A 27,622-nucleotide genomic window follows, 5' to 3' on the forward strand; every position below is an offset into this window, starting at 1 on the left:
GCGCCAACTTATGCGTCATCTGCCAGGACCGCAACTCTCTGCGGCAAACCATCGTGCGTCTGGAGCTAGAGGACGAGTGGCAGTTCCGCTTACGAGACGAGTTCCAAACGGCCAACTGCAGCGAGGACCGGCCCCTCTACTTTCTCACCGGACGCCACGTTTGAAACGTCGCCGCCAAACCGTAAACCAAAAGTTAACCTCTCTTACTATCATATGGCAGGACACACTCGACGTGCTGGCCTGATGAACGCTCAGGCTTTACGTGGACACTCTTTTTAACCATGATGTATGCTTAACTCGGCTTTTAAAAAGGGAAAATTCAGACTTGGAAAAGAGAGGGAAGGACGTTTTTCTTCCTTCTGTTTACGCTCTTCTTGGCAACAATGACATCCTTGAGCTGCACCTTATATTTTTGTCCCATCATGCTTTTCACTGCCGGAAAAACTCCACACCAAACACTGCCTATTGGATATATACTGTATATAAAGTGCATTATTTGGGTGGGGAAACCCGCAATCCTGAATATCTAGCCCGCTATTTACAAGTGTTAATTCCATTGAATCAAGCCGTATTGCTATGTCTTTATGGACATTAGATACATACTCACCTTTAATACTATACCAACTTTAAAAGGGACTCATGGTCTACATTCACTCTATTCCTTCTTTTTAAAACTGTGTCAATCTAGATTTTCTATAACGGCTCTTCTTACCTTTTATTAAAACAGTTACTCGGTTCAATTTCACATTGGTGGATGCCGTAGAGAAATAACTATTTGTATAAAAAGTCATTTTTTTCATAATATATCCCAGATTTTAAGATGCCTTAGGATGCCTTTACAAGTGAAACCGTTGCCTGAACCACCAATGAGAACCAGGCAAAAAAAAATAAAGGGAATGTCGCTCGAGCCAAAAAGAAGAGAATTAGACTACTGTACTGTTTAAAGTTTACATTATTATTAATAATATATTCTATCATGGACCCCGAATTTCACCCTGAAGGGGTACTGTCGTTTTTGTGTGCGCGTGCATGAAAGTTTTACAGAGTTTGTTGGTGTCTTTTTCAGTCAGCAAGAAGAATCTACCTAAGATGTGTCCTTAAATGCATTTTTTTAGTGCACTCAACTAGGGAGTTATTTATTTTCAGCTTTAGAATTGGACTGATAATCATGTGATGGAACGTTTTGGATTACACACACACGCTAGCGTGGGGTGTAAGGAAATGAACTTGCACTAAATAAGTTGCCAAACCAAATGATAGAAACTAATCAGATCAACTCCCCAATTGATAATGAAATAAATAATATGCAACTTGCTCACACAATCTTTTTGCAGAGGGAAGCAGCACAGTGGTGAGTAGTAGTGTACCTCATATTGTCATAGCAGAGTTGGTATGTTGTCCTTGTTCCAAATTGTTGACTGTAATAATAATAATAAAATGACTTTTAAAACATTTATAATCCTTCCCCAGATCCTCTCAAATGTCTTTGTTGACATTTAGTGAGTGCTGACCACCAATGATGTGCAGTCAGGGTCTCACCTGCCCTTGTGGAAATAGAAGATTCAAAATATATGAAGTATAGTATTAGTATTTGTTCTGTGTTAAAGTTCTTTTTCATTTAAATTTCCTTTTTTTTCAAAATTGCTCAATTGCCACATTGGCTAAAAAAATGTATATCAATAACAGGTGAGAATGCATTTTTTGTTATTTTTTATGTTTTTGTAAAAGTTTTAATTAGGTTTTTAGTTAGTTTTAATTCAAATTGAGGGTTGTGGAATTCAATTGACAGTAAATGAGATCATCGTTGAATATTACTCAAAATATAGGGTTTATTTATTATTAGTTTAAAAAAATCAAAGGTGTCAATATCAGGGTAAGAGAAAAGTGGAAAAAGAGGCAAATTGATGGAAGATCCGTTTATTAAACAGCACAAATAACACGCATTATAGATTATGTGCATATTTTATTCAGACACTTTTCAAATTCTTATTGCTGCACATTTTTATGCGGAGGAGGAAAATGACATCCGTTGATGATGTTTTTTATTTTTTACCCCAATATATTATACATGGTTTTCTCATGTGCTCATTGGATGAAAGTGCAGTATCGCAGTAATGGTGGAAATGGCGGAATTACAATTTCACAGACAAAAAAAATATAGCACACAAGGCCTTTTATTGAGTTTTGTTGCGCATTCCTCCTGCTACTTTAATGTGGAATATGTTATCTATAAATACCTTTATTTAATAAAGGGGTCATTTATGAAATATTTTAATTTCAATAGACTAAATATGGCATAGTACTATGTTTACAAATAATACCGCTTTAAAATCTAACATTGAATTTTTTTTCTTCATCAATAATGTCAAAAAATTGCTTTTTTTATTAGAATCTAATGTCTTAAACACTAATCAAACAAATATAAATACATTTGTAAGTTATCATGGTGAATAAATTCCTTGAAGTCACATAAGATAATTTAAATTTGGAATGGAAGGGATATGAAATGGAAAGAAAAATAAATCAAGAAATGTATTTACACTTAGTTGGAAGTGCTGTTTTCAAAATTAAATTAGTTGAATGTTTTCTGATTGCTTTAAAATTGCATAAATAAGTCAAATATAGGATAATAAAATGCCTTTTTTCCATTGAAAACACTATAGTAACTTAACTGCGTGTAAGTAACAATAAATGACACATTTTGAAGTAAGTAGTCATTAAATTTGTGCAAAATAAAGCAGTGGACGTGCACTCGCATTAAAATAAGTTAAAATCTGAGTAGTCATCATTACTATTTTTAGCTTCAATTCTGGGGGAAAATTCCAAAAATGTCAAACTACTCTCTACAAATATAAAGCTGCAACTTCCAATAAGCCACAGACCCCAAAAAAAATAATTCATCCCTGAGGGCCATTGAAGAATGCATTGTCATCTTTAACATTATTGGAAAACCTTTAAGCCTCATTACGATGTCACAATGATTGCATAAATAAATAAATCAAATGGCTGCAGCCAATCCCATGTGCCCTTAGTACATTTTTTTGTTCTCATGGTGGGAGAAAGGGAGGTCATTGGACGGAAATGTATAAAAAAAACGAAAGGATGGATGGAATGCAGCGTGATTTTTTTTTTGTCTCTCAGGAAAGATCTTTGAGTCGTCCGCCCTGCTCGATGACAGCGCGAGCAAATTGTCGGAAGACCCTATCCATGTACGTGCTCCTCCTTGGCCACAGACCCTCCAGGAAGCCAATATGGCCGCCGTGGCAGGTGATGAGCATGGCCAGGTTGGGATTCTGTTTCACCGCCTCCACAGGTATGGCTAACAAAAGCCCAGAGAAAATGAAAAATAACTTTACGTTCAATGCAGGTTTTCCTACAAGCACAGAAAAGGTTTTAACGCCCCCTACCGTGGGACGGGGAAAAGACGTCGTCGGCGGCGTTGAGGCACAACATGGGCACCTGGACGGACTTGAGCCTGTGGACTGGACTGGCGTCGCGGTAGTAGTCGTCGTTGGTGGCGTAGCCGAACATGATGGAGGTGAATCTCTCGTCGAACTCTCGGATGGTTTTAGCCTGCGATTGGATGGCTCCAGTTTTTTAAACTAGGTCTACAATGTCTTGTGTGTCTTGCTACTGCAAGGGGTTCATGCGGAATGAAAATAATCCCCTACCTTCATGACGTGGTCGATGTCGTAACACTTTTCTAGCACAGGTCTGTGTCTGTTTGTCAGATAAACAAAGTCACAGATTATAATTCACAATATGAATATAAGAAAGATCATCAACGAAAACAAAAAATGTCCAAAATTGATTTCTTAAATAAACCATTCATACTAAGATCGATGATTAATAAACAACAAATTAGGAATCCATCAGGATATTGAAATTCTAAAATAATTATTCATTCATTGAGATATTCACCAAATTCATGTTATCTATATTTTAGCACCGTTTGCTTATTTGCAGTTCCCAATTGAAAGATAGGTCGCAAAATGTCACCCATTTAATCTTCCGACTGCTAAAGCCACGCCAGAACACCCCACCCCCCTCCCCCTAGACCCTGAGCAGCCACGTTAATCCCACTTTGGCCCCCCACTTGACCTGTGCACCGAGGCTTGCAGGCAGCTGGTGAGGTAGGAATTGAAGAGGAAACGGTCCAAAGGCTTTTCCAGCGACGCCGTGCACTCAAACACGTCCCAGCCGGCCGAAAACACAACCACCCCTCTCAGGCACGTCTCCTGGCCCTTGCGGCCCAAGTAGTTTGCTAGCATCATCCTAGAAGAACCAAAAAAAATAAAAGTCCCTTAAGAAATAATACCACTATATACCGTATTTTCCGGACTATAAATTGAATTTTTTTTCAGCGTTCAGCTGGGTTTGTGACTAATACTCAAGTTTTTCTCTCTCTTTGGCCACTGAAATCCTGCTATGTTGTTTATTTATGCTCTAATTCCCGCCTATTTAGCCAATATACTTCATTTTACTATTGTTATTTTTAACATATGTTAGTCCTTAGTTTCTAAACAAGTGAACAAATTGCCCTTAACAAAATGAGACTGATAATTCAATGTGATTCATATATTTTTTTCCTTTTCAGTGTGTATTCTTTATATTCAGGGGGCAATTTATAGTCCAAAAAAAATACAGTATTCCGCCCCCCTTTTTCCACTTTGTTTGTACCTGGTTTGATTTCCCTGTCATATCTCAGACTAGGCCAAAGTGGATGATGAACAGGGTGAAATTAATAAATATGAGTGATCCGTGCTCCCGGGATTTTTGTATTAATGATAATCTGGTTCTAATCCCCAGCTCTTTCTCTCTCGGGATGGCCGCTTTCAGTGGCGTTTGACAACCAATCCGCCGAGTGGCTTCATTACCCGCCCATGGACACTCCCGCCGCCATGATGGGTGCCATCTGGTAGCTGGAGTGAATATGCTCGATGACGGTCTCCAAGTCTTCCGTGTTCGCCGCACAGTAAGTCCGAGGCGTCTGGGATAAAATGGGATGAAACCACATTTAGTTGAATTGTATCATATTTTAGATTAGTAATGGTTTTGAAGACCTTATAAGTAACTTTCTTAGACTGGAAAGTTTTTCCTGATTCTTTCCACGTAGGGCTTTTGACTATTTTGTTTTTCTCACTCAGTGCACGTTACTTTACTCCTTTAATTCTGAAAGTAGGAGGCCCGTCAGTCTGATCATTAAAATTCAAGTCAAATCAGGAGCTAAACACTCAATTCCACTTTGCTTCTTCCCTTGTAATTTTTTTGGGGGAAAGCTAACTTTGTGTAAAGACTTTTTTATCAAACAACTGCCCCATTTAAAGAGTAATTCACTATAGTACTATAACTATAATATTATAACTTCAAGCTTAACGGAACCCATATTGAGTAATAACCACTTTTTGCGAGTGCAAAAACTAAGAAGAGCTTGAAGTGGTTCAAAGTGGTGCCATTCTCAAAGCCTGAGCCGTTTAAACAATGCACAATTGCCATCAGAAAACAAGCAAAATCCTCAATGGTTTTCAGAACATGGCACAATTCCCGATTGAAATAAGAGACAAAGACCCCCATTCTGGCCAACTGACACTGAGCCAAGTGTGAATACAATCAAATGGAACAAACTTAGTGAACTCTGGCTTCAATATGACTTTTGAAGTACCGCTGTCCACTATTTGCTCATGTGGCCAAAAATAACAGAGTGTTTTTACTGAGGCAGTAATGGATTTCCTCAATCCCCCTCCCCGTGTTGCCTAAATAATGTGCTGTACACATAGAGTGGATTACAATAGGTGTCAGGACAGCCCATGCTCAGCTGGCTCACATTTCTTTGGGGGATTGGTTGAAACACACACACACACACACAAAGAGTGATTACATCGGATGTAATCGGTGCCAGTTTTGGCACAATCACGTTATTATAGTCTTGAAACTAAAAACGAAGGTCAAGCTACATTCACAAGGCAGAATATTTAATACTGCTTTAATCTAAAATTCTGGGTTTCAGCTCATGAATCAGATAAAATAGTTTTTTAAGTAAGATTTTGAAATAACTGACTAGCACTAGGCACGTGTTTGCTTGTTTTTGGGTTGTTGTTTTTTAACGTTGTGTGTGGAAGGTGAGCCAGCCTTGAATTCTTACCAGTAATGTTTCCCCTGACACGCCCCTGTTGTTGAAAACCACGGCTCTAAAAGACACAAAACGGACATGCATGAAACACTCATTTACTTATTGTTCTCAGTGTATAAAAACAATAAGCTGAACAGAATTATTTAGTGGTGCATTTAGTATTTTAATCATTAATGTAATGTAAACAATGCATCTATAACGTTAATTGATTTTTTTCAGTGATGCACAATAATTGCAGGATTTTTTTCAAATATATGTTCTTTTATATCCATTTTGATTTACAGTACACACAGTTAATATAGGCTGTATTTCCCCTTTAAGAAGTATAGACTCAACTAATGGTTCCAATTTGAAAAGAGTCTCTTAAATACATTTTAGTGAATATACTATATTGTCAATTACTTTTAAATGATCTACTTTAAATCAAGCAAACCTCATTAAGTTACATTATATATATAAAAAAAAGCAGTTTTGCCTTACATTCAATGCAATATATCTATACACCACAAAAAAACAGACAATTATTTTTTTGTGCAGTGCGCATACAGCATTTAGCATTGTTCCCCATCCATTATCTAAAGGGCCTGCGTGAAAGTAACTCAGCAGAATAGGTGGGGCTTGTCGACTAGAGCAAAAAAAAAGGTTGGTGGGAGGGGGGGAGGTTAGTGAGGTGCTTCCAACAACAACAAAAAACATACTGCAGCGTGCACTCGGGCTAAGCTGCAAAGCTTGCGGTAGGATAAGCTGCAAATCATTAGGCCAAACACACATTTGCGCACACACACACACACAAGCGAGGGATGCAAGATGCTGAGTAGGCCAAGCTTCACAAACGTGGTGAAATCAGCTCTTAATGCACACTAGCACATCATTTGTAGCCGTCACCTAAAATAACCCCGGCCTCTTTCGCACAGAGACCTCAGTCCTGCAAAAAAAAAAAAATGGTTTTGCCGAGTCTTTACACTTAAAGATTAGAGAGAAAAACCTCCCCTCATTGAAGTGACCCCCCGAAATTTTCTTTTGTGGCTGTGATGTGGTAATTTTGAGAAAGATTCATGGCTTGAATCCATCAAATTAGCGCCTTTTTGTTGTCATTGAGTTCGCTTTTTGGAAATGGGGGCAAGACCACCTCACCTATAGCCGAGATCTCGACTCTGCTCAACCATGTGGAGGATGTAGGACTCCCGGCTGGTGCCGGTCAGACCCGGCAGGAGTAGGACGGTGGGTCTGGCAACCGGGTCGGGATGAGTCGGGCTGTCATCATTGTCAAACCAATCCAAGGAGATCTGTCCTCCATCTGCTGCTTTAATAAGCTCGCTGCGGAAAGAGGCGGCACATAGCAATCACTATCTCCATGACCTTTACCTTTTACCTGGTTCGACCTTAATAGAAACAGATTGAAGTCAAATTCAGCCAGATGATCTATGCTATTTACCAACCCAAAAATCCTGAAAATGCAGTTAAAGTATGTTAATATATATTGATATTTACACTATTAAAAAATGACTAAATTAGGAAATCCCTCATGTTAACCTTATTTTCTCCATTAAGACTGCTTTAAGAGTTAGTATATAAATCTTATTGTGGATTCAATGGGAAAAACCATCCATTTATACAGCGTTTCATATTTCCACTTATCAGCCAATGAGAAAATGTCATTCACTTTGAGACACCAAATGTCATCAAATGTAAGCAAAATGTGTCCTTGAACACAGCACGTGATAAACTTTACAAAACAAACTGTTTTAGATAGGAAATAGTTTGTCAGCTATATCTATATAAGGATATGCTAATTTCCTTGTTTAAAAGTTTAGGAATTGGATGAGAGGGTAAAAAGTATTTTTTTTTTATTAAAGGGAGACAAAGCACTGGTTACAAAATATGCACCTACATAGCCAAGGACTGTAGCCCACTAATTTGTCCTTGGGTTAACCCTTAGTAACTTTATTAACAGGGAGGATTTAGGGTGAGAATGCCCAGTGCTATTCTCAGCGATAACGCCTGCAAATGTGACTGTCACTTTTAATAACAGCCATAGGATGGATAAAATTCCATGATCCTTTTGTTGTGTCATGTTGAATGTTGAACAAGCACTCACTTCCTGTAGACCACCCCAGGTTTGGCGGTGACAAAGGGTCTGAGTAAAGTCTGGATGCGGCTCTCCCAGCACCAGAAGGTAGGGTAGTAAGTCTCTGACACAATGGGACATTGCTCACGAAGAAATTGGTAGAACTTTTTGCCGCCAGAGATCAGCTGCGGCTTCTGCAATATGACCCAAACAAATGTTTTTTTCCATATCAACTGATGTTAAAAATTAGGCATTTTTTTAGAAATATATCACACATCTTAATACATTGGCTGGTATTGACTGGGATAGACGTCTAATATATTTGAACTGCAAAGCCCTGTTATTCAATATATTTATTTATCATTACTATGTTTTTGGATTTTCTCATATTTATCAATGCATGTATAAATTAATCCATTACACAGTATTAAAATATTTTTGTTTCTTTTTTGTTTTCAAACTAATTTTGAAATTTGCCATTGTCATTGTACCACATTTTCAGGGACGATGAATCTTGTCAAACAGGTCGTTTGTGTTTCTATGCTTTAGTGCAGGAAACAATGTCTGTAAGACATGCAAGAAACCGATAGGAGTCGCTGTCGAGTACTTCTAAGTCTATACAATATGGAGACATCCGGTCAACTGGAACTGCCTTGACATTGAACGCACAACTGGGTGCGTGTGTTATACCAACGTGAGTATAAATGTCCTGTAATATCATTATTATATGATTTCATATGAACATTGATGGATGAAACATTCAGTGTGTCATTTTTTTCAAATGACAATAAAACCACACGATGACGCCGCATCGAGACGTCGCAATCACGTGTGTGCAATGAGGAGGAATTGATGGAGATAAAGAAAATAAACAGGGCGAAAATACCTTTGCCACGGATATGAGATAGTAGCAAGTGTACGCTGCACTAAAACCCAGCACCAGAGAGAGTCCTACTCCCGAGTCCAGCAGACCAACTTTCACTTGGTTTTCCAGATAATGAGACAAGTCCCGGGTCAAAACGTTGAAATTGAGCTCCGGCGAGATCATGGCAAGGCGCACCGACACTCGGAACGAAACACTGGGCTGTGTGGACAGCGCCCGGCTCGCTGGGGCGTGTGCGCGTGTGCGTTTGTGTGTGTATGTGTGTGTGTGCGCGCGCGTGCGTGTGTCGGTGAGTGTGTGCACTGAAGGAGACTGTCAAGGGGACCTCGTGAGGGTGGTGGCGAGGGCATCAAGTAATGGGTGCATGTAAAAATATCACCACACAAAGGCGCTATAGTGCCCATATTACCGAGGTGGAGGACCTGGTTATCATTTAGGGGCATTTGGGTACAAAATTAGAAGTAATATTTTCTGCATTTGTTTTGCATTCGACAAGGTTAGGAGAAAATGTGATGACCAATTTTATCTTGTCTTATCTGATTTTTTTAAACTGCTTTATTCTCATTAGGGTCTCGGGGGTGCTGGAGCCAATCCAACCTGTCTCCGGGACAAAGGTGAAGGACAACCCGAATCAAGGAGATGGACAACCATGTACACTTATAGCCATACCCAGCAAAATCTGATTGAGATCACGTCACTGGCATAAGGGACTCCAAGGACTCAAGGTATTTTCTACGATGCAAATTAGTTGGACATCTGAGGACTACAAATGTAGTTTAGACAGAAAAGCTGATCATTTTTGCCATATTTTGTTGAAAAAAACAATTTTATTCAAAGCATACATGCAAGTCAACACATTTAAGTCACGTTAAGACGACCAAAAACGACAAGACAAACGTTCGGGGAGGGAAGGGGCCGCTTTTAGTTTCAGGGGGTGCTGGTGATGATCATTAAAAAATGTTAAAAATGACAAAATTGAGAGAACATATGTCAACTCATCACGGCCTAGTTGACCCCGCCCCGACGCCACATGCTATGCTAAGCTAAGCTAACCAACACAACACAACATCACGATCACAATCTTTCTGTTTTAAACCATAATTCACCTCTGACGCTAACACACATTTTATGATTGTCACTTTGGTTCTCCTCAATGCAGTTGGGCAGAAAAGCTAACAGTTAGCATTTCTTCCGCTGTCAAAATAAAGGGCTAGCTGTGTTGCTATGCTAATACTGAAAATGGCATGAAAGAAAAATAAATAAATTAAGAAAACATCACATTTTTCTGTGTAAAATGTGGGCGAATGATCATGTATGTTTTTCTGAACATAAGTGTGCAAACCCATCCTAGGACAATGTCCTAGAACAATTACATGGTTGTAAAAAATATTTAATCACAATTAAAATATAAGAAACTCCCTTGAAAAGTTGCATTTTGGTTTGATATTAAGGCCTATATTGAAAAAAATGACTAATTTTAAAAAATGTTTGACTGGTTTTTGAAGTAACATTTTTTTCCAACTCATTCAATGGCAGCCATTTCTCAAAAAGACACCCTAACTCTTTAGGAGGCAAGTGACAAAAAAATGGGAATTATTTTTTAAACATGTCATTACTATGGTACTATAAATAAATACATTTTTATAAATTAATAAATTATTATTGAAAAAAAACAAAGTAGTTCAGTAGTAATTCAACCATTGGATGACATCCAATACATTTTACTCATCATAAAAAAAGCTAAGTCAAGCACCACTAAATCTAAAAAAACATGTTTTTTTTCTATCATAATGAGCATGACATTATAAAAAAGCATCCCCAAAAAAATCATATGATTTAAAAGTTAACATGAATTCATGTTAGGATTATGTGGGCGGGGCAACATTCAAGATAAGAGGTTCCTGGACCCATAGACTTTGAGAACCCCTGGTCAAAACATTCAAAGAACCCAAAATAAAGGTCCAGTCAGGCAAGGAGGAAGGGAACCAATACTTGAAATTAAAGCTGACGTCAACATTGTTTGCTCGAATCACGACGCACAAAAAAACAAGAAGGGCCTGTCTGCAGCTTACAAGTAGGGGGCGCATCTCGAAATTGGAGCACAAATTTGTAACCCTAACCCAGGGGTGGGGAAACTATTCCAAAAAAGGGCCGCAGCGGATGTGGGTTTTCATTCCAAAGCATAGAAAGATGTCCTACAAGTACAAGTCTTGTTTCCTGCAGAAATCTCATTGGTTAAACTGTCTATGCTGGGTCGGTTGGAAGAAAAACCTGTTCCCACAGTGGCCCCCGAGACCAGTTTGCACACCCTTGTGCTTAATCCCAACTGGGTCATTGCCAATAAGGTGTCCAATACAATTTAGTGGAAGCTACAAGAAGTTAGTGGGAAAACAAAAAAAGGTTAGCAGAAACTATCAAGTTAGCCAGCACAAGGATTTAACGGAAATTAGCAGAGTTAAAATCTGGAAGATTTCTAGAATTACATTTACGAGGTAACCTCTGAACTTGTGATGTGCTTTAGGAGTATTGTTAGCACTTTGTTGTAGAAACGCCCCTTTTTTTCCAGATGCGCCTCCGCCTAGTGAGCTACAGACACATACAATCGGAAAAAATACGTTACAGCGGTTGTCATGCCAACTCGAGTCCAACCGAAGAACCGCACGACGACAACTTGGACAACACCATGACATGGTTACTTAAATAACATTTCATCCTCAAGTGTTTTTCATTTGGTCGTCCGCTTTGACAAAATAAGAGCGCAGAGGGGGAGTTGGAGGGAAACGCTAAGATTCCTCAAAATTGCTGGAGGACACCGAGCGCACCCGCGTAGGACAGGCAGAAAAAATAAGACAACCCGAGCTCCACTTCGGATTCTTCTATGCTTTTCCGAGACCGCGACGCAGAAAATATGGGGCAAAAGTTGGAGGAAGAAGAATGGAAGGAAAGCTATACCATCCGAGAGTTAGTTTCTCCGGAAAAATGTCCCAGGTTGTGTTTGTGTCGACGGCCGCGGTTGTTCTTTGGACATTTTCTGTAGATGAGACAAACAGACAGACACAGTTTGTCAAAAAGTGTACGAAGGAACCTGGTAGAAAGATTCGATTTTGCACCTGGTGATGCACATGACCACAGCCACGATGATGGCGATTTGCACAGCCCCGATGACAGACGCGATCAAGACGTAATGCAGCTTCTGGCCACTGGGGACTACGTAGAGCACGTTAAAGTCCTGAAGCTCATCGCAGCGGGCGCCTTTGTACCCCGACTCGCACCTGCACATGTGTGAAGGTTACAGATTTGCATGCTGTATGTCACAGATGTTAAAAACGGGGCCCTGGGGGTCTAATCCCACCCTAAATTTTGTCATCAGAGTTAAATTCACATACCTGCAGGTGGGCATGTTGTAGTGTATTTCGCAGCGGCCGTGCAGACAAAATCCTGGATGCGAGTCGCCACAGCTGTTTGGCATTCCGGCGTAAAAGCCATCCCCGTGTTCCAGTCCTTTGGTTTCTGATTGGAGAAAGCTGTCATACTTGTAACATTTTTCACCAAATCTTTAAAACTGTATTACAGTAATACCTCGCTAATTTGCGGATCGACTATTGTGGATTCACCTTGATTCATGATTGGAAAGTATTTCAGTGTCTATTTTTTGGAGTAAAATAAGAGTACAGAGAGCATTTAAAGTCCAAATATTATCAAAAAGACGCATGTTCTTGCATTATGTTCATTTGCAGATTTCGACAGGTCTTGGAACCGAATAACCGCGATAAATGAGGTATTACTGTAGATGTGGCATATCAATATTTTGACATATAAACGACCCGTATCATGTTAAGAGATTCTTCTCATGGCACATAAATAGTACACGTGATCCCAGACGGGAAGCCTTGTCAATGCAACATGGCATCCGTGTGTCTTTACTTACCCAGGACGTTTACTTTGAAAGGGCCAGCGTCGTCCTTCCTATTGAACTTATCTTTGTCAGCTGGTGAGTAAGGAAAAGATGAGAAGGGTTAGTTTCGGTTGGCTATGCTGACATTGGCGTATTGTCTGGACATGTGACCGACCCACCTCGACACCTGCCCAGGTGCTCCACGTCAATCTGTTCCTGTTTCATGCACGACGCTTCTCGGACCAGACACGGACTGTTGTACGAGATGCCGTCAGTGGCGCAAACGGGATTCTCGTTATGGCCGCTGCAGTCGATGTTACAGATGCACCTGAAGACAACAGAGCATACTTCAGTGCACCCTGGTGGGAGAAAATGTTTAGCTTTTATAGGACGCTTATCGACTAAGTGGTTGTCTTTGGAGCCGCTAGATGTCCAATCGTTTTCGTTCGAATGAACCAACCACATTTTGGCCAGCAGACCTCAGGGTTTAGGTGTCTTTGTCAAATGCTATTGGTCCTGTGGTCTTACCATACATCCTCTGCATCCTCATCACATTCTGCGCCATATTTGCATGTGCTGCATTTGTTCTTCTTGATGACATCGGAAGCAGAACCTTCTTCTTCATCTGCAAAAGGGATTAAGAACAAGGATGAAAACGATAGAAAATATTTAAAATACTATCATTATTCATGATAATTATATATATATATAGTTGGTAGGAGCTACCCAGAGTACCTGGAGAAAACCCACAAGAACACAGTGACAAGATACAAACTCCATCCAGATAGACTAGAACCCATCAGGGATTGAACCCTGATGAGTTTAATTCATTTTAAGTTACCAAAGAGTCAATTGCCTTATAAAGGAAAGATTGCAACTTACTATCTGGATCTCCAGAACCTGAACCAGCATCTGTAAAGACAGAAAAAAAACAGTTTTTGTAATTGATCACCGAGTTTTTATTTTTTGCCATGATTACTTACCATCAGAACACGGTCCGTGTGCCACGCGGGAAATGATCCTCTGCTGTTTACATGATGCTTGGCGCCGGTAGCACTCGTTCTGGTACGTGTCCCCATTGGAGCCGCAAACCGGGACGTAGTTCTTGTGGCACTGAAAAAATCCAAGGCAGTTAATTTATCATCTGCTGTCGGGACGTGATTATTGACTGATGATCGGTCATGACCTACCTGGAACTGACAAACACACTTTAGCTGCGAATCGTCATCTCTGCACACACCTCCGAAACGGCATGTGGACTGGTCGCATACTCGCAGGTCGCTCTTCTTTTCGGGAACACCTAAATAAAGCCAAACATTGTACTTATAAACTTGTTTTAGTCTGTTATTCCAGTCATTAGAGGGGTACCGTATCTTAGTTGTGCTGTCCTTCCAAGGGCAATAGGGCTGCCACTATTAATATACTAATCAATGATCAAATGAATCTATTTTCATAGTTCATAAATTATTTAGAGCCAGGGTGTCAAATTCATTTTGGCTCGCAGGCTGCATTCGTGGCATTTACAGCTTTTGAGTGCCAGAACAGTTTACACTCTGGTTGCCATTGACGGCTTGAGATTTCCAATCGTTTTGAAAGTCAAAGTGGATTGGAAGCTAAGCGCTGTCTTTGGTGCTGAAATATGAGCATTCACAGCTAGTTCTCCAACTTGAAATAAAATGGACATCTGTCATTGTCAATGGAAGCTCAAGAATTCATTTTGGGATAGGTACATGCTTGTCAAATTCAACTTGTGTGAATGTGAGTGCATTTTCTTCTTCGAGAGACAAAATGCGCCAGTATTCTGTTTATAAATTAAAAATTCACCACGGAGACGTGTGCGAAACTGCCTTTGATCACACACACTTGTCTTTCTGGGCGCGCACACGGCACCCCCTTGCCGACGATAGAATGCGGCAAGAACAGAAGGATGGTGTGCTAAAGTGCTGCAGGACAAACTCAACATCAAACTCCACTTTGGAAGTCAAATCTACAAACACAGCATTTCCCTATTGGCTTCGCATAATGTAAACGAACAAAACGCTAGCATGCTAACATCCACGCGCAATGCAACTTCAGGAAGTGAGTATAGACCACAGCCATATTTGGTCAAGTGGGCAAAACAAGGTGTGCTGGCACAGCAGGAAATAACTACTCAACATGACCACATATGGTTAAGTGGGCGGAGCTAAAAGCGAGAAATAATGAACACACAATTGTACTGCTATCGAGTGGGAATCGATCTCACACTGCCTACAGTTAAATCAAATGAAAGATCCACTGCATCATTATTTCTTTGTTTTTGTTTGTTTTTTAAATAATTATTTCTGACAATTTATTAGTTTTTAACTTTCATTTGTGTATTTTTTATTCTCAGGCTGCTTGAGAAATGCCAGATGAGTCCATGGATTGGTCGCCAAACTGTTATAGACTATGGAAATCAGGTGAGCCAATAATGCCATTCCACTGGCGACCAATCGATGTCAATGGTTTGTTATGTCAGTAATTGTGATTATGCCAATTGTATCGATCTTGGCGTCCAAGCATTAATTTTGAGTGTTCATGAGGACTCGTTAAAGTGACAAACAGAGGCAGTTGTGACTTACACTATCCTTAAAGATAAAATAAATGCCAATTGATGAATGCTGTGATTATTACATAAAAAAAACACAAACAAACAATTCATAACCAATCATGAGCCATTTGATCAATGTTGCTGTAGCAACGCTGATAAAAGTCCAATCGTCTGGTGTCCAATCATCCTTCTGCAGTGAATTTTAACATGTTTGTCACTAATAGATATCCAATTAATTTCAAATGGCAGAGTGTAAGCGAACAAACAAAATATAGGAAATATTCTTTTTCTTTAAAAAAAACAATAACTTTGTTTCACTTTTGCATTTAAAAAGGAATAAAAACAGTACTCTTCTCTTAAATATTAATGCAAAAAAATGCTGTTTATGCTATTTATTTTGTTTCTTTTTAACTAATTAGAAGCCAATGTATTTAAAGGTTTATTAATTTAGATTGGACGTCCATCGGCACCAAAACAATGAATGAGTTCATTTTTTCAACCCTACACAACCAGACAAAATATTCCAAGTTTGACCCCCAAATCTGTGACGCAGACGTGCTAGCCACTTCACCGCCTTGTTTGTAAGATTACATTCATTTTGCAGCGTTCAAGACAGACGTTATATGACGTCAAAAATGAAAACCACTGACAAACGAGCTACAACCTAAACTCTGAACGAAAAGCACTTCATGAATGAACTTTTCCCTTTGCAGTACGTATTTCTCATTCCCATCAAATGGTGGGTTCGGTCCCCCGGAGCGCGTGCACGCGCCACAGGAGAGCCACAGAGGCTGCAGGTTACACTCTCGCGTACGCGCATCCCCGTGAGAGGAACGTGCTCACCCTCCTCTTCGTCAATCCCTAAGAGTTATAAAAATGAATTTATCTCACCCGCACACGATTTTCCTTTACACTCTCCACCCTGTGGCTGGTATGACGCGCGCACGGCCGCGGGCACGCCGAGCAGCAACAGCAGCGACACCGACAATGTGCACGCGCGCACTAGGCAGCCGAGTATCCCGGCGGTGCCTGTCGCCATCACGGATGAACAAGGAGAAGAAGAAAATGGACGGTGTAGAAAAGAAGGAGAAGACAACCGGGAGGACGTTCACCAAACGGCGGCAGTAACGAAGGCAAGCATCCCGGCCTCCGCGCGTCCTCCTCGGCGTGCGTGTGTGCGTGCGTGTGCCCCCTCCTGAGGGACGCGCCTCCTCCTTCCGGAAGGATGCTGCGCATGCGCGCCACTGCCGGAGCAGAGGAAGAACAACAAAGAGACAGCTGGCCTTTCTTTTTGCATGGTGGGCAGGTGCTTGATCTTTTGCTGCCATGGACAACGAGAGACGTCCAATTCATTCGAGCTGCCAGATTTCCCACTCAACAAGGATGGGACATTTATTGCCATCCAATAGCAGGCTTTGCTCCCATTGACTGTAAACGACATCCAATCCAGTCGCTGCCACACCCGCCCGTTTCAAACTGGTTGGACGTCTATCACCGTCCTATGAGTTCACTTCATTTCAAACCAATGGGACAAATACTAGAATGGCTTGCGTTTTTCCACACACGCTAACATTGACTGAAACCCGTCTTGAGGTTTTATCTCAACGGCTAATCTTCATCTGCCTCGCTGGCCACTTGCAAGATTTAAACCAAATCTGCGATTATTTAGAGCCCCATATGGCTACATTTGAGCTGAATCGGCACCAAGCAGGCTAATTGCTAATCACATGGTGATAACGGACTTACAACATGCTTATTGCTAGATATTTGCCATAAAATGAATGGCATGCTTGTCTATCTTGGTTACTACATGATGTCCAACATGCTCAACAAATGCTTCCTGAATATTTGTCACGTGGTCATCGTACAATTCTGTCGCCGTGCCGACGGCGGCGGTGGTCTGCGCCATCTGTAGCCGCTCGGCCGCCCCTGCCGAGCCGCCGCAGGATAATCCCGGGCGTCCCGCGGGGGGTCTGTCTTCGCCTTCTGATAATCGACTGGTTGCCACGGAAACCAACTTTTCCATCTCGTACACCGTTTCAAGTGCACAAACGCCAAGTCGTGCATTACATTTTCTTTGCATATTGGCCCATAACTCATTGGCTTTCATCGACAAATTGAATGATCGGTCCCGACCCCTCCATTCAAAATGGATTGGACTTTGATTGGCGGCTATGACAGGCCTGCCATAATTAATCGATAGTCAATTTAACTGATTTTGCCAGCGAATGAATCCATTAAAAATGTTTTTTCTTCAAAAAAAAAATCAGACGAGTCATTTAGTCCCATAGAATCATTGACGTCAAATGTGGTTTTGTACAAAAAAAAAACGATACTTAAAATCTGCACAAAGTAAGAAAAAAAGAATGCAGATTTGCAAGTCTTTATTGGATGAAAAGACCAGCTCTTAGAATCCGAATAATCAGGATGAGAAGCCGCGACAAGGCACAGTCGCATGAGAGCCGACAGACAGCGATAAGAAGGATTTCCTTTTCAATCCACTTAGGAGAATCTTACTTCATTTCAAGCTTTTTATTTCTTCCTATTGACACACGGATGCAACTTGCCCATGGCATAAATGCCAACATTTCATCAAAATGCTACAAACTAAACTTTTTCATTGTCATGGCCTATGATAGACGTCCAATTGTAATTTTAAAAAACGTGCTGAGCTTGAAAATACAGAAATTTGCACAAAAAACGGAAACTTTTGAATACTTTATTGCTTTGTGTGTCAGTAAAAAAAGCTGGAGTTGTAGTAGTCCTAATTTCTATTTCTGTGGAATTTAGTCAACTTCTCCAACGTCCATTTCCATTCATGTTGTGTCTTTTGGAATTAGTGTTCTTGACAATTGGGGTTAGTTTAGTAGAAATTGATTCACTTGAATTTTTCTTTTATTTTTTAGTCTGTCCTATTCAGCTGCTTAGATAAACGAGAATTGGGAGTCCAAATGTTATTAATGGCTGAACACTTTTAATGTACCACATGGATTTGGGTGATAAACTTGTTTTTCTGTTTGTCCTTGAGATAACATGCCAAACATTTGTAGTGAGAAAAAGCAAGCTGTGTGTACTACATCAACACAAACATTAGTTAGGTTGGGAAAACGAAAATCCTAGAGTTGTTTTGATAAAGAAAGGAAAATGTCATTCCAAATAAATTACTGGGAATTGCCACTTTTCCAACATTTGTCTACAACATTTCAGTCGCGACATATTTGACAAAACAGAAGAAGAAGCAATTAGCATTCCTCGCCAAACCCAACTTTGCAGAATAGCCTAATAAGACATTAATACAACACATTCTTCTTCGAATCATGAGTCACATCTCATGGCCACATGCTAAAACATTCTCCTTATTGTACATTCCTTCTTAAATTCCCACGATGTTTCCTTATAATCCTTCCAGTTGTCAGTTCTAATTCATGGCCGCCAATGACAATCTTTAAAAGCCTCTGATCCGAGCATGCAGGCTTTATCAGCTCTTACGGCAAAGTTTGGTTTGGACAGTGCTCACTTGGCTTCTTATGTTAAACATCAGCTGTTTTTGATCAAAGTTCAACCCTTCACACAAATGCCAACTAGTATTTAATTTAATGTCCTCAAAGGTATCATTTATTTGCCCCCTTACTAGCAAGTAGGCATATGGGATCGACTACTGTAAAAGGTTCATATTCTATTAAACAGCTTTTCTCTATTTTTCAAGTTTATTAGACTAATAAGTTTATTCATTTAACAAACATGCCTACAATTTGTACTTAAAAAAAAAAAAGAATTGTGTGAAGTAGGACCATACATGGAATTGTTGATCGGTGTGGATTGCTTGGAAGGCTTACAAAAAAAATCTTAAATTGGGATTTCCAATTTAACCTTATTAAAGTGAACTTTGTGCTTTGATTATAATTCATAATCCTCCTAACTGCATTAAAAGGGCAACTTGTGTCATCCTCTTTTGTGTTAGAAAACCTGCTTTCTACTTTTTATCTTGGCCTATCCATCAAACAACTCAGTAAGGTAGAATGATAGCATTCCTTGTCAGTAGGGAGGCGTATTTGCTCCAGCATTTCACAGATTAAATCTTCCACTTTCATGTATCACTGTAATAGCAGTTTATGAAATGTTTGATTTTATTTCATGCATCCTTTTTGATTGACACCCAAACTGTCGAATTGGCGAAACCGTTGCCTTCTTTAAACTTGACCGCGGGCCAATCACAGCACGATTATTTTATGCCCCGTCGCTTGTACACGCCTTTAACTTTCATCCGGTCTCTTATTTCCCGCAGTCCTTGAAAGCAGCAGTGAATCAACTGAGAGCTTCCCGATTTCATTCATTTTGGACCGAGAAGTATTGAGAGGACACCAAAAAGAAGGTAAAAGTCGCGTTTCTCGAAACATCCACGAGACACGCCTCGCCGATTATGCGGCCGCAGACACTATGGCGGCAAAAAACGTAGTTTCCGGGTTGAACTCCCTTTTTGTGCACACGGCACCGAGCTCGGGGACGCTGGTGCCGAGCGCACAAAGCAACGTGCTTGTGTTTATGTACCTTCCCCAAACCTTTGACGTCAACTTAGATTGATTGTCGCATTTTTTACGATGTCTGCTCTTAAAATGACTCCCCATCGTATGCCGACTAGTTTCGGGCCTTATGCCCCAACCGATCCTTCGCCCACAGCCGGCTGTGAAGTCTCGCCTGATCCTCAGTGGTAGTTGAGGCTGGTGCTAGCATGAAGCTAACGAGAATCTATGGGAGATTCAGCATATGAGCATCACACGTTCTTTTTAAACAAATATTTGCGATGTCATGGTATAAATATTGTAATATAATATATATTTAAGGGCCCTCTTCAAAAGATCAAGTCGTCGCTGGCTTTCTCGCATGAGATTTCTAATTTTTGGATATCAAGCTCCATGCAGAAAGCTGCCAATATAAGGACAGTTTTTAGTTTTTCCAAATCAACTTATTTAATATCACAACTTTTTAAGCACAAACTCTATCGCTATTCTTGAATCAGGCACCATTATAACTACCGATCAACTGTAAGCAGCCTGTTCTTTACTCATAAGTCATGAGTAACCCCTCAGGTGATCATCAGGTATCTATACTGAAATGTGTTTTATTCAGGCATTTTATATAATTGTTCATTGCAATCAATACTTTAAAGCAAGCTACTCCATAAAACGTGACTTTAAAGTTTGCTATAGTACAATGACTGAAGGGTGTAGTTACTGTAGTATATACGTAAAAGTGGTGACTGTCCCCTGAGAAGTCGGGAGACAAAGCCGCATATCAAAAATGGCTTCTTTACTGTAGACCCTTTCTTGGGTTCACAGGGGTTCATATCGACACAGCGGGCCTGAACATCTATCCCCTTTGTTCTCACTTTGTCGACCTGACCCCGTGGACATGATCCGATCTTCTGGCGTCAGGAGTTGGGAGAATGAATGCATGAGAAAATGAAAGATGAAAGTGTGTGTGTGTAGGGGGGGGGGTTCAGCAGTCAAAAGTGAACTCGTGTAACTCAAGTCAAACAATCTAAACATGTGCCAAAAAAAGGCCTCCTAAGAAGGTGATCCAGATTAAAATAATATTTCAATGACCTGACTACATGAGGCCAGACTCCACGCAGAAAAAAAAATCACATCCAACAATGGCCAAGGACTTAAAAACTTTACCAACAATTACAAATGGGTCAGAAAATCTTGGATATTCTAAGACACAATTATTAAAAAGAAAATCAAAGACAATTGAAAACTTTCTCAGAGATGAATGCTCACCTTCTGGAGCGAGATGTCAAATTAATTTTGATTGGGGCAAATGAACATTAATTTTTTTTTTTAATTTATAGTGAATTGTGTTTTTCTACCACAGAGATGTTTTGGAGAGAGGCGAGCTGGACCCTTGGGGTTGTTAGCGTCTTTGTGACGGTGGCACTGTCAGCCCAAGACGTACCGTCCGGCTCCAACTGCAGCACAGTCGGCGACGTGCCCATTTTCTCGTCCAAGACGGACACGCGGCAGGCCGAGAGGAATCAGAAGAAACACCTGGAGGCTCTGTTCGAGAGGTTAGCACCTGACTTTTTTGAGCCTCGCGCCACCTGTCCGTCACTTATTCAAATCTTTTCAGGTATGGCGAAAACGGGAGCATTTCCCTAGCGGGCCTAAAGCGCCTCCTGCGCAGCGTGGGCTTTGACCGCGACACGAACGTGACTGAGCAACACCACCATCACCATGAAGACGGAGAAGCCCAAGTGCCCTTCAAGACGGCAGAAGCGCGACAAAAGCGTAGCGAGGGCGAGGTGGCGATAAACAGCAAGCATCACGATCACAACCACGACGATCACGATCACAACCACGAGCACGATCACAACCACGATCACCACGACGATCACGATCACCACGACGATCACAACCACGAGCACGATCACGATCTCCACGGCGAGCACGATCACAATCACGATCACCACGACGATCACGATCACCATGACAACCACGACCATCCGAAAGTTGAGGTGCGTTTGCAAAATATTAGATGCCTCAAACAAGAGTGATTAAAAAAAAACGTAATTACCTCACTTTGGCTGCTTTTGACGTATATTGACGAAATAGTTCAGCTCTAAAAATGGATTTTGAAATGAATATTTACATCAAGTAATTTCATAATCAATTATTTCATTAAAATGAATTTTAATTGAATCCCATTTTTATACTTAATGTATTTTTTTAAAAACAACATTTGTCATTGCTGGGAGATCAGAATCGCACCCCCCCCCCCCCCCCCCCCCCCCCCCCCGCCCCCTGCCCCTTTTCTCCTATTCCATAGTTGTTGTTCTTTGATTGTAATGATTGTAACATTGCCTTTATTTTTCTATCTCCAGTGTGAGAATGCATCCAGCCTCCTGTGGTCTCACGGGATGACTCTGGAGAGCGGTGTCACCCTAGCTGACTTTGCCTATCTGTGCCCGGCGCTCTTGAACCAGATTGACTCGCGCGCCTGCACCTTTCACGGCAAGTTTCACTCTACCAGGGACATGATTCTTCACTTTCAAAGTTTTTTTTAAGTTTCCTGACAACTAGGGCTGCCATGATTTATCAAATAATTGAATATCAAGTCAATTGAATGCATTTTGCAGCCAATAGCCATTTTTTATGAAAATTACTGTACTAATACAGGAAATCCTCAGGTTAGGATGTCCTATTTTTTTACTTAGATCTTGAATTTAGCAGAGAAAACCGATTTTACTTGGAAATTCCAGTTACATAACCAAGCATAGGAACGGAACTCTTGTCTTAGATTCCACAACATATGCGTTGAGCATCGTGCACAAATGATACGGTTCTGTGTATCTCCTTCTTAGATCATCATAACCGCAGTCAAAATGAGGAGCAGAGCATGAGCAGCAGAAATATTGCAACAGGTGAGATCGCCTTGCAACTTTGCTGAAAGCGAGGAGAGCGCACTTAACATGTGACTATGGTGTATCCTTCAGCGTGGGTGGGCGGCTTCCTGTCCATTACGGTTATCAGCCTCCTGTCTCTCGTGGGCGTGGTGCTGATCCCGCTCATGAACAAAGTATTCTTCAAGTTCCTGCTCAGCTTCCTGGTGGCGCTGGCCGTGGGCACGCTCAGTGGGGACGCATTTTTGCACCTCATCCCACATGTAAGCATACTCGCCACTTTTTGTAAGCCCTTGGTTTGAATGGGCTACCATGTTAAAACAAATCAAACACCAATCCATGATGAACTAGTCACAATTAAATGACTGAATCTTGTCAAGTAGTTAATCCTTTATAAAAATTGCCACTATGAAAATTGTGCAAAATGTGCAATCTAAAAAAATATTTATTTAAAAAAATGTATTAAAAAAAGATCTTTTTGCCATCTTACACCCCCCCCCCCCTTCACATCCATCCTTATTTTGTTATGCTTTTATTCCTTCCCACTCAGTCTCAAGGAGGTCACCAGCACCCGCATTCAGACGACCGCATGCACCACGAACACGATGACGACCACTTGGATGGCGTTTGGAAGGGTCTGACGGCTCTGAGCGGCGTCTACTTCATGTTTCTCATCGAGCACTTCCTGACCCTGGGAAAAATGTACAAGGACAAGAAAAAGAGGGTAAGATGCTATCCTTGCCACACACTTCCCCATTAAATTACCATTCACCAGTGGTCGGAAATGTGGCCTGGGGGGGGGGGGGGGGGGGGGGGGGTCAAAGATAATTTTTACAATGTGTGGTTTGCTCTCTTATAGACACAGAAGAGCAAAGGAAAGCCAGAGAAGCCCCTCCCACCCCCAATGGACGAGGATGTGAAGGCATGTGACGGTGAGTCAAAAAAATGTCTTTTTTTTTTAAACTGTAACTTGAATTTGCCATTGGAAATGAGGGGAATGGATTTTTCCCTTATAACGCCTCTTTCCTTTTAGACGTGGAAACTAATGGCGGCGGCATGTTTCCCGAGCGCCCCAACGAGGACGGCGTGGCGGAGGAAGAGCAGGTGATGCTGAAGCTGTCGCCCATGACGACGGTAGCGGCGGCTCAGGGCTACACGGCGGAGGACTGCGAGAACAAATGTCACTCGCACTTTCACGACACGGTGGGCCAGGCAGACAGTCAGCACCACCACCACCACGACTACCACCACATCCTACACCACCACCACTCGCAGAACCACCACCCACATAGCCATACGCACTCGTACCCGAGCCACCACTTCCAGCATGCCGGTGTAGCCACTCTGGCCTGGATGGTCATCATGGGGGACGGTCTGCACAATTTCAGCGACGGCTTAGCCATTGGTGAGTTTTTGGAAGTCGATTTCTGAATTGGATTTTGAATATTAACATTTTTTTTCCCAGCATGGAAGTTTTAACGTTGATTTTTTTTTTCTCGACCTGAGAATTCATTCTAAAAAAATTGTTGCAAAACTTTATCCATTAAAACGAGTCAGTAACTAAAATTTGGTTGCAAAAAAATTGGTTTGAGAAAAAAATTAGTTGCCATATAATTATATAAAATTAAAGAAGTTTGATAAGAAATTTCTGTTACAAATCGGTTGCCAAAAAAAATCAGTCGCAACAAAATGGGTCTAAGAAAATTCAGTCTCAAAATAACTGTTGACCAAATCAGTTACAAAAATTCAACCGCAAAAAAATCTTTTGTGAAGAAAATCTGTTATGAAAAGTTGCAAAAAATTCCAGTCACAAGAAATTCTGTTTTCTTGATTGACAGGCGCCGCATTCAGCGAAGGTTTGTCCAGCGGCCTCAGCACATCAGTGGCTGTGTTTTGTCACGAGCTTCCTCACGAGTTGGGTGAGTTTAAATGACTAATTAGACGGCTATCATTGTCAAATTCTAAATGGTATGGGGAAAAAAAAACTTTAGAGTTTTTCAGGGTCCAATGAAGAAGGCTTATGGCATGGTCTATTTCAGGTGACTTTGCGGTGCTGTTGAAGGCCGGCATGACGGTACGGCAGGCTATCCTGTACAACATGCTATCGGCCACCACGGCCTACCTGGGCATGGTGACGGGCATCATCATCGGCCATTACGCCGAAAACATCGCCATGTGGATCTTCGCCCTGACAGCCGGCCTCTTCATGTACGTGGCGCTGGTGGACATGGTGAGTGGATGCCGCGCTCCCCTCGGCCCCTTCAAGTGCTTTTTATGTCACTAGCAGCTGCTTGCTTTCACAACACGGGAAGCGTATACTTTTAGATCTGTTGTCCTGACGTTGACATTCGCCTTCAGAGTGCTCTTCAGAATTTATTTTTTTAGATTACAGTGTTCCCCCGGTTATCGCGGTTAATGGGGACCGGCACAACCCGCGATAAGTGAATTTCTGCGAAGTAGGGATTCCCCTTCAAAAATGCTTAATTTGAATTTAATTCAAAAAATATACATTTTTTCAATATTTTATTTTAAATTTTGATTTTTTTTTTCATTTTGTGGGCAGGTCGTAATAGGCAAGTGTTCTGATCTTGTGCGCCCCCTGTTGTCACGCCATGTGTTGCTTAGGTCCCAGAGATGCTCCACAATGACGCGGGCGAGCACGGATTCAGCCACTGCGGCTACTTCCTATTGCAGAACGCAGGAATCCTGCTGGGCTTCGGCATCATGCTCGTCATTGCCATCCTTGAGCACACCGTTCGCTTCGACCTCGATTTCTGAGGACTATGTCGCAGCCACACTCCCCTTTATTTTCCATTTCTTTCTAGTTCTCTTCCGTGACAGCTCAGCTCAACTCTAGAACCTCTCACGAGCTACGCCCACCAGACGGGGCGGATTGCGTATGACTTTCTACTTCTGGCGGAAAGCGGTCCACGTCTGATAAAAAGGTCACTTGAAGGTCAAACTGTCACATTTGAACATAGTTTTTCTTTTTTCTTTTGTTGTTGCTTGTTTAATTGTTAATTTAAACTCCACCAAGGTGTCACACTGAATTTTTGTAGCTGCTTCTCAAAGTAAGACATTCCAGTTAATCATTTAAGACCATTCAACCTCAGTGTCATTGTTATTTTATAACAGTGGTGCCTTGAGGTAAGAGTGAGACGACAGCAATCGTATTTCAGCGCCATTGACGCTGAAGTCTATCGCCGTCAATGGCCGCCAATTTATTCATTTATGAAAAACAATCAAAGCTGTTTTAGAATTGTTAATTAGAATGTTTGTGTTTTGTAGGAAAATGTTATCTTTATCATTTATTATTAGGTCATTTTTACTAATATGTTTACTTTCTAATTTATTCATTCATTTTCCGAACTGATTATCCCTACAAGGGTCGTGGGGGTGCTGGAGCGTGTCCTAGCTAACTCCGGCCATCAGGTAGGGGATGTGGAGATGGACAAACAATCATAGCAAGGATCGATTTAAGGTGCTCACACAGACCACTGCATGTTTTGGGGATGTGGGAGGAAACCGGAGTACCCGGGGAAAACCCACGCAAGCCATGCAAACATTACACAGTGAGGACCGACTCTGGGATCAAACCCTCGGCCCCAGAACCGTGAGGCCAACACGCTAATTTAATTTATTACTAGCTAATTACAATCTTTTGTGCATATACAGTTTTGCAATTTTAGGTCTGTTTCTTTTCCTTTTGGGTACAATAATTATTCCCGTCACGTTCATTTGGTTTCTCTTCCTGAAAAAGACAAAATTCCATCCACAATATTTAAATGTAATTTCAGCACATTACGTAATCGTGCCAAAATGAATGTATAGTCAATGTAAGAACTGTTCATTTTTTAAGGCAATTCTGATTCGTTAATTGCTGTCAAAGGCACCACTGTATATTAATTATAATTCAATTACTAGACCGCTTTTCCTAGTCAGTCGTAGGGTGCTAGAGCTTAATCCAGCTGACTCACAATCTCACCGCCTCTGAGTGTGAATCAAACCCACTCAGGTGAAAGAACCCCTTGCACCAAAATCAAGTCATGGAAAATAAAATGATGTATTTAGCAGTTTTTTTTAATGTTCAGAAGATGAATCAATGTTGGAGTAAAATGTGTCATTCTGGAGATAAGTTGCTAAAATTAATAGAACATGTTCTCTGTTTAGGTCAAGTAAGTAATGTCAAATTTATGAGTTTTTACTTGAAATCTGTTCACTGTCTTCTGACTTTGTGGAAAGTTTTTGTTGTCCACAGGTGTGTTTGTTTGTTAGTTTTTTGAAACGGAGTGACCTGCTGACATTCCTCAACAAAAATAAAGTGTTTCATCTCCACCGGAAAGAATAGCTTCTCTTGCTCAGTGCCCTTGAAGGATTTTTGAATATTATGGAGACCACTAGTCTGGAACTTCAAGCTTGGAAGTTCTGGGTCTAAATCTCCTTTTTGGTCCACCTGAACCCGAAAACAAACACGGAGTAGGTTCCGCTAATGTTTGAACGACTGAGGCATGGTTGACCACTTGAAAAGCACTACTTCAGAATATCCTTGAGATTCTGGAACTAGTATGGAAATCTTCTTAGTCCACTTCTGTCTTATGACTTTGTACAAAGACACTTTGTAGCAGACTCATGAAGAGAGGAGAAACAAAGCCATGGAGGTCTTAAGGTATCTTCC

The 27,622-nt window shown here is 41.1% G+C and overlaps 4 protein-coding genes across 10 annotated transcripts in view; 2 read left to right on the forward strand and 2 right to left on the reverse strand.

Annotated features, from left to right (window-relative positions):
* Positions 1-2,507, forward strand: part of greb1l (GREB1 like retinoic acid receptor coactivator) — a 34,329-nt gene extending 31,822 nt beyond the window's left edge. For all 5 annotated transcript variants that reach the window (XM_077724158.1, XM_077724159.1, XM_077724161.1 and 2 more), the window contains one exon: positions 1-2,507. In XM_077724158.1, the coding sequence (XP_077580284.1) occupies positions 1-164 (164 nt within the window). In that variant the 3' untranslated portion in view covers positions 165-2,507.
* On the reverse strand, positions 1,902-9,412 carry abhd3 (abhydrolase domain containing 3, phospholipase). The gene is made up of 9 exons (XM_077724168.1): positions 9,085-9,412; positions 8,229-8,392; positions 7,265-7,447; positions 6,143-6,188; positions 4,878-4,990; positions 4,102-4,275; positions 3,672-3,720; positions 3,408-3,573; positions 1,902-3,319 (listed from the first exon to the last, which is right to left on the reverse strand). The coding sequence occupies exons 1-9, from the start codon at positions 9,244-9,246 to the stop codon at positions 3,138-3,140; spliced, it is 1,239 nt and encodes a 412-aa protein (XP_077580294.1). The 5' UTR covers positions 9,247-9,412; the 3' UTR covers positions 1,902-3,137.
* slc39a6 (solute carrier family 39 member 6) lies at positions 4,851-27,305 on the forward strand. Of its 3 annotated transcripts, XM_077724166.1 has the most exons (17): positions 4,851-4,975; positions 8,748-8,892; positions 9,650-9,806; positions 15,351-15,417; positions 19,834-19,920; positions 21,423-21,615; positions 21,678-21,921; positions 21,976-22,062; positions 22,429-22,558; positions 22,909-22,968; positions 23,041-23,210; positions 23,498-23,671; positions 23,807-23,879; positions 23,981-24,352; positions 24,786-24,866; positions 24,987-25,177; positions 25,511-27,305. In XM_077724166.1, the coding sequence occupies exons 4-17, from the start codon at positions 15,363-15,365 to the stop codon at positions 25,802-25,804; spliced, it is 2,211 nt and encodes a 736-aa protein (XP_077580292.1). In that variant the 5' UTR covers positions 4,851-4,975; positions 8,748-8,892; positions 9,650-9,806; positions 15,351-15,362; the 3' UTR covers positions 25,805-27,305. The 3 variants fall into 3 exon arrangements, with proteins under 3 accessions (XP_077580292.1, XP_077580291.1, XP_077580293.1); XM_077724165.1 differs by having other exon boundaries at positions 21,678-22,062; XM_077724167.1 differs by lacking the exon at positions 21,976-22,062 and having other exon boundaries at positions 21,678-21,849.
* Positions 9,889-16,774, reverse strand: LOC144201486 (tomoregulin-1-like). The gene is made up of 10 exons (XM_077724169.1): positions 16,440-16,774; positions 14,167-14,276; positions 13,960-14,089; positions 13,859-13,888; positions 13,505-13,601; positions 13,156-13,304; positions 13,010-13,069; positions 12,468-12,591; positions 12,192-12,353; positions 9,889-12,112 (listed from the first exon to the last, which is right to left on the reverse strand). The coding sequence occupies exons 1-10, from the start codon at positions 16,585-16,587 to the stop codon at positions 12,028-12,030; spliced, it is 1,095 nt and encodes a 364-aa protein (XP_077580295.1). The 5' UTR covers positions 16,588-16,774; the 3' UTR covers positions 9,889-12,027.
* Positions 27,306-27,622: the final 317 nt, after the last annotated feature.

Source organism: Stigmatopora nigra, chromosome 9, assembly GCF_051989575.1.
Source record: "Stigmatopora nigra isolate UIUO_SnigA chromosome 9, RoL_Snig_1.1, whole genome shotgun sequence".
Classification (NCBI taxonomy): domain Eukaryota; kingdom Metazoa; phylum Chordata; class Actinopteri; order Syngnathiformes; family Syngnathidae; genus Stigmatopora; species Stigmatopora nigra.

What these genes read in the sequence shown, in the direction of transcription:
- abhd3 (XM_077724168.1), bottom strand. Translation starts at nt 9,246, where the DNA reads ATGATCTCGCCGGAGCTCAATTTCAACGTTTTGACCCGGGACTTGTCT. An exon ending in CCTGGGGTGGTCTACAGGAA is followed by an intron (nt 7,448 to 8,228) that starts GTGAGTGCTTGT and finishes CTCTTTCCGCAG; the next exon opens with CGAGCTTATTAAAGCAGCAG. An exon ending in AGTCGAGATCTCGGCTATAG is followed by an intron (nt 6,189 to 7,264) that starts GTGAGGTGGTCT and finishes TGTGTCTTTTAG; the next exon opens with AGCCGTGGTTTTCAACAACA.
- LOC144201486 (XM_077724169.1), bottom strand. Translation starts at nt 16,587, where the DNA reads ATGGCGACAGGCACCGCCGGGATACTCGGCTGCCTAGTGCGCGCGTGC. An exon ending in AGGTTCTGGAGATCCAGATA is followed by an intron (nt 13,602 to 13,858) that starts GTAAGTTGCAAT and finishes TCCCTTTTGCAG; the next exon opens with ATGAAGAAGAAGGTTCTGCT. An exon ending in GTGGTCATGTGCATCACCAG is followed by an intron (nt 12,113 to 12,191) that starts GTGCAAAATCGA and finishes TCTCATCTACAG; the next exon opens with AAAATGTCCAAAGAACAACC.
- slc39a6 (XM_077724165.1), top strand. Translation starts at nt 15,363, where the DNA reads ATGCCAGATGAGTCCATGGATTGGTCGCCAAACTGTTATAGACTATGG. An exon ending in TTATAGACTATGGAAATCAG is followed by an intron (nt 15,418 to 19,833) that starts GTGAGCCAATAA and finishes TATTTCCCGCAG; the next exon opens with TCCTTGAAAGCAGCAGTGAA. An exon ending in GCGCGCCTGCACCTTTCACG is followed by an intron (nt 22,559 to 22,908) that starts GCAAGTTTCACT and finishes TCTCCTTCTTAG; the next exon opens with ATCATCATAACCGCAGTCAA.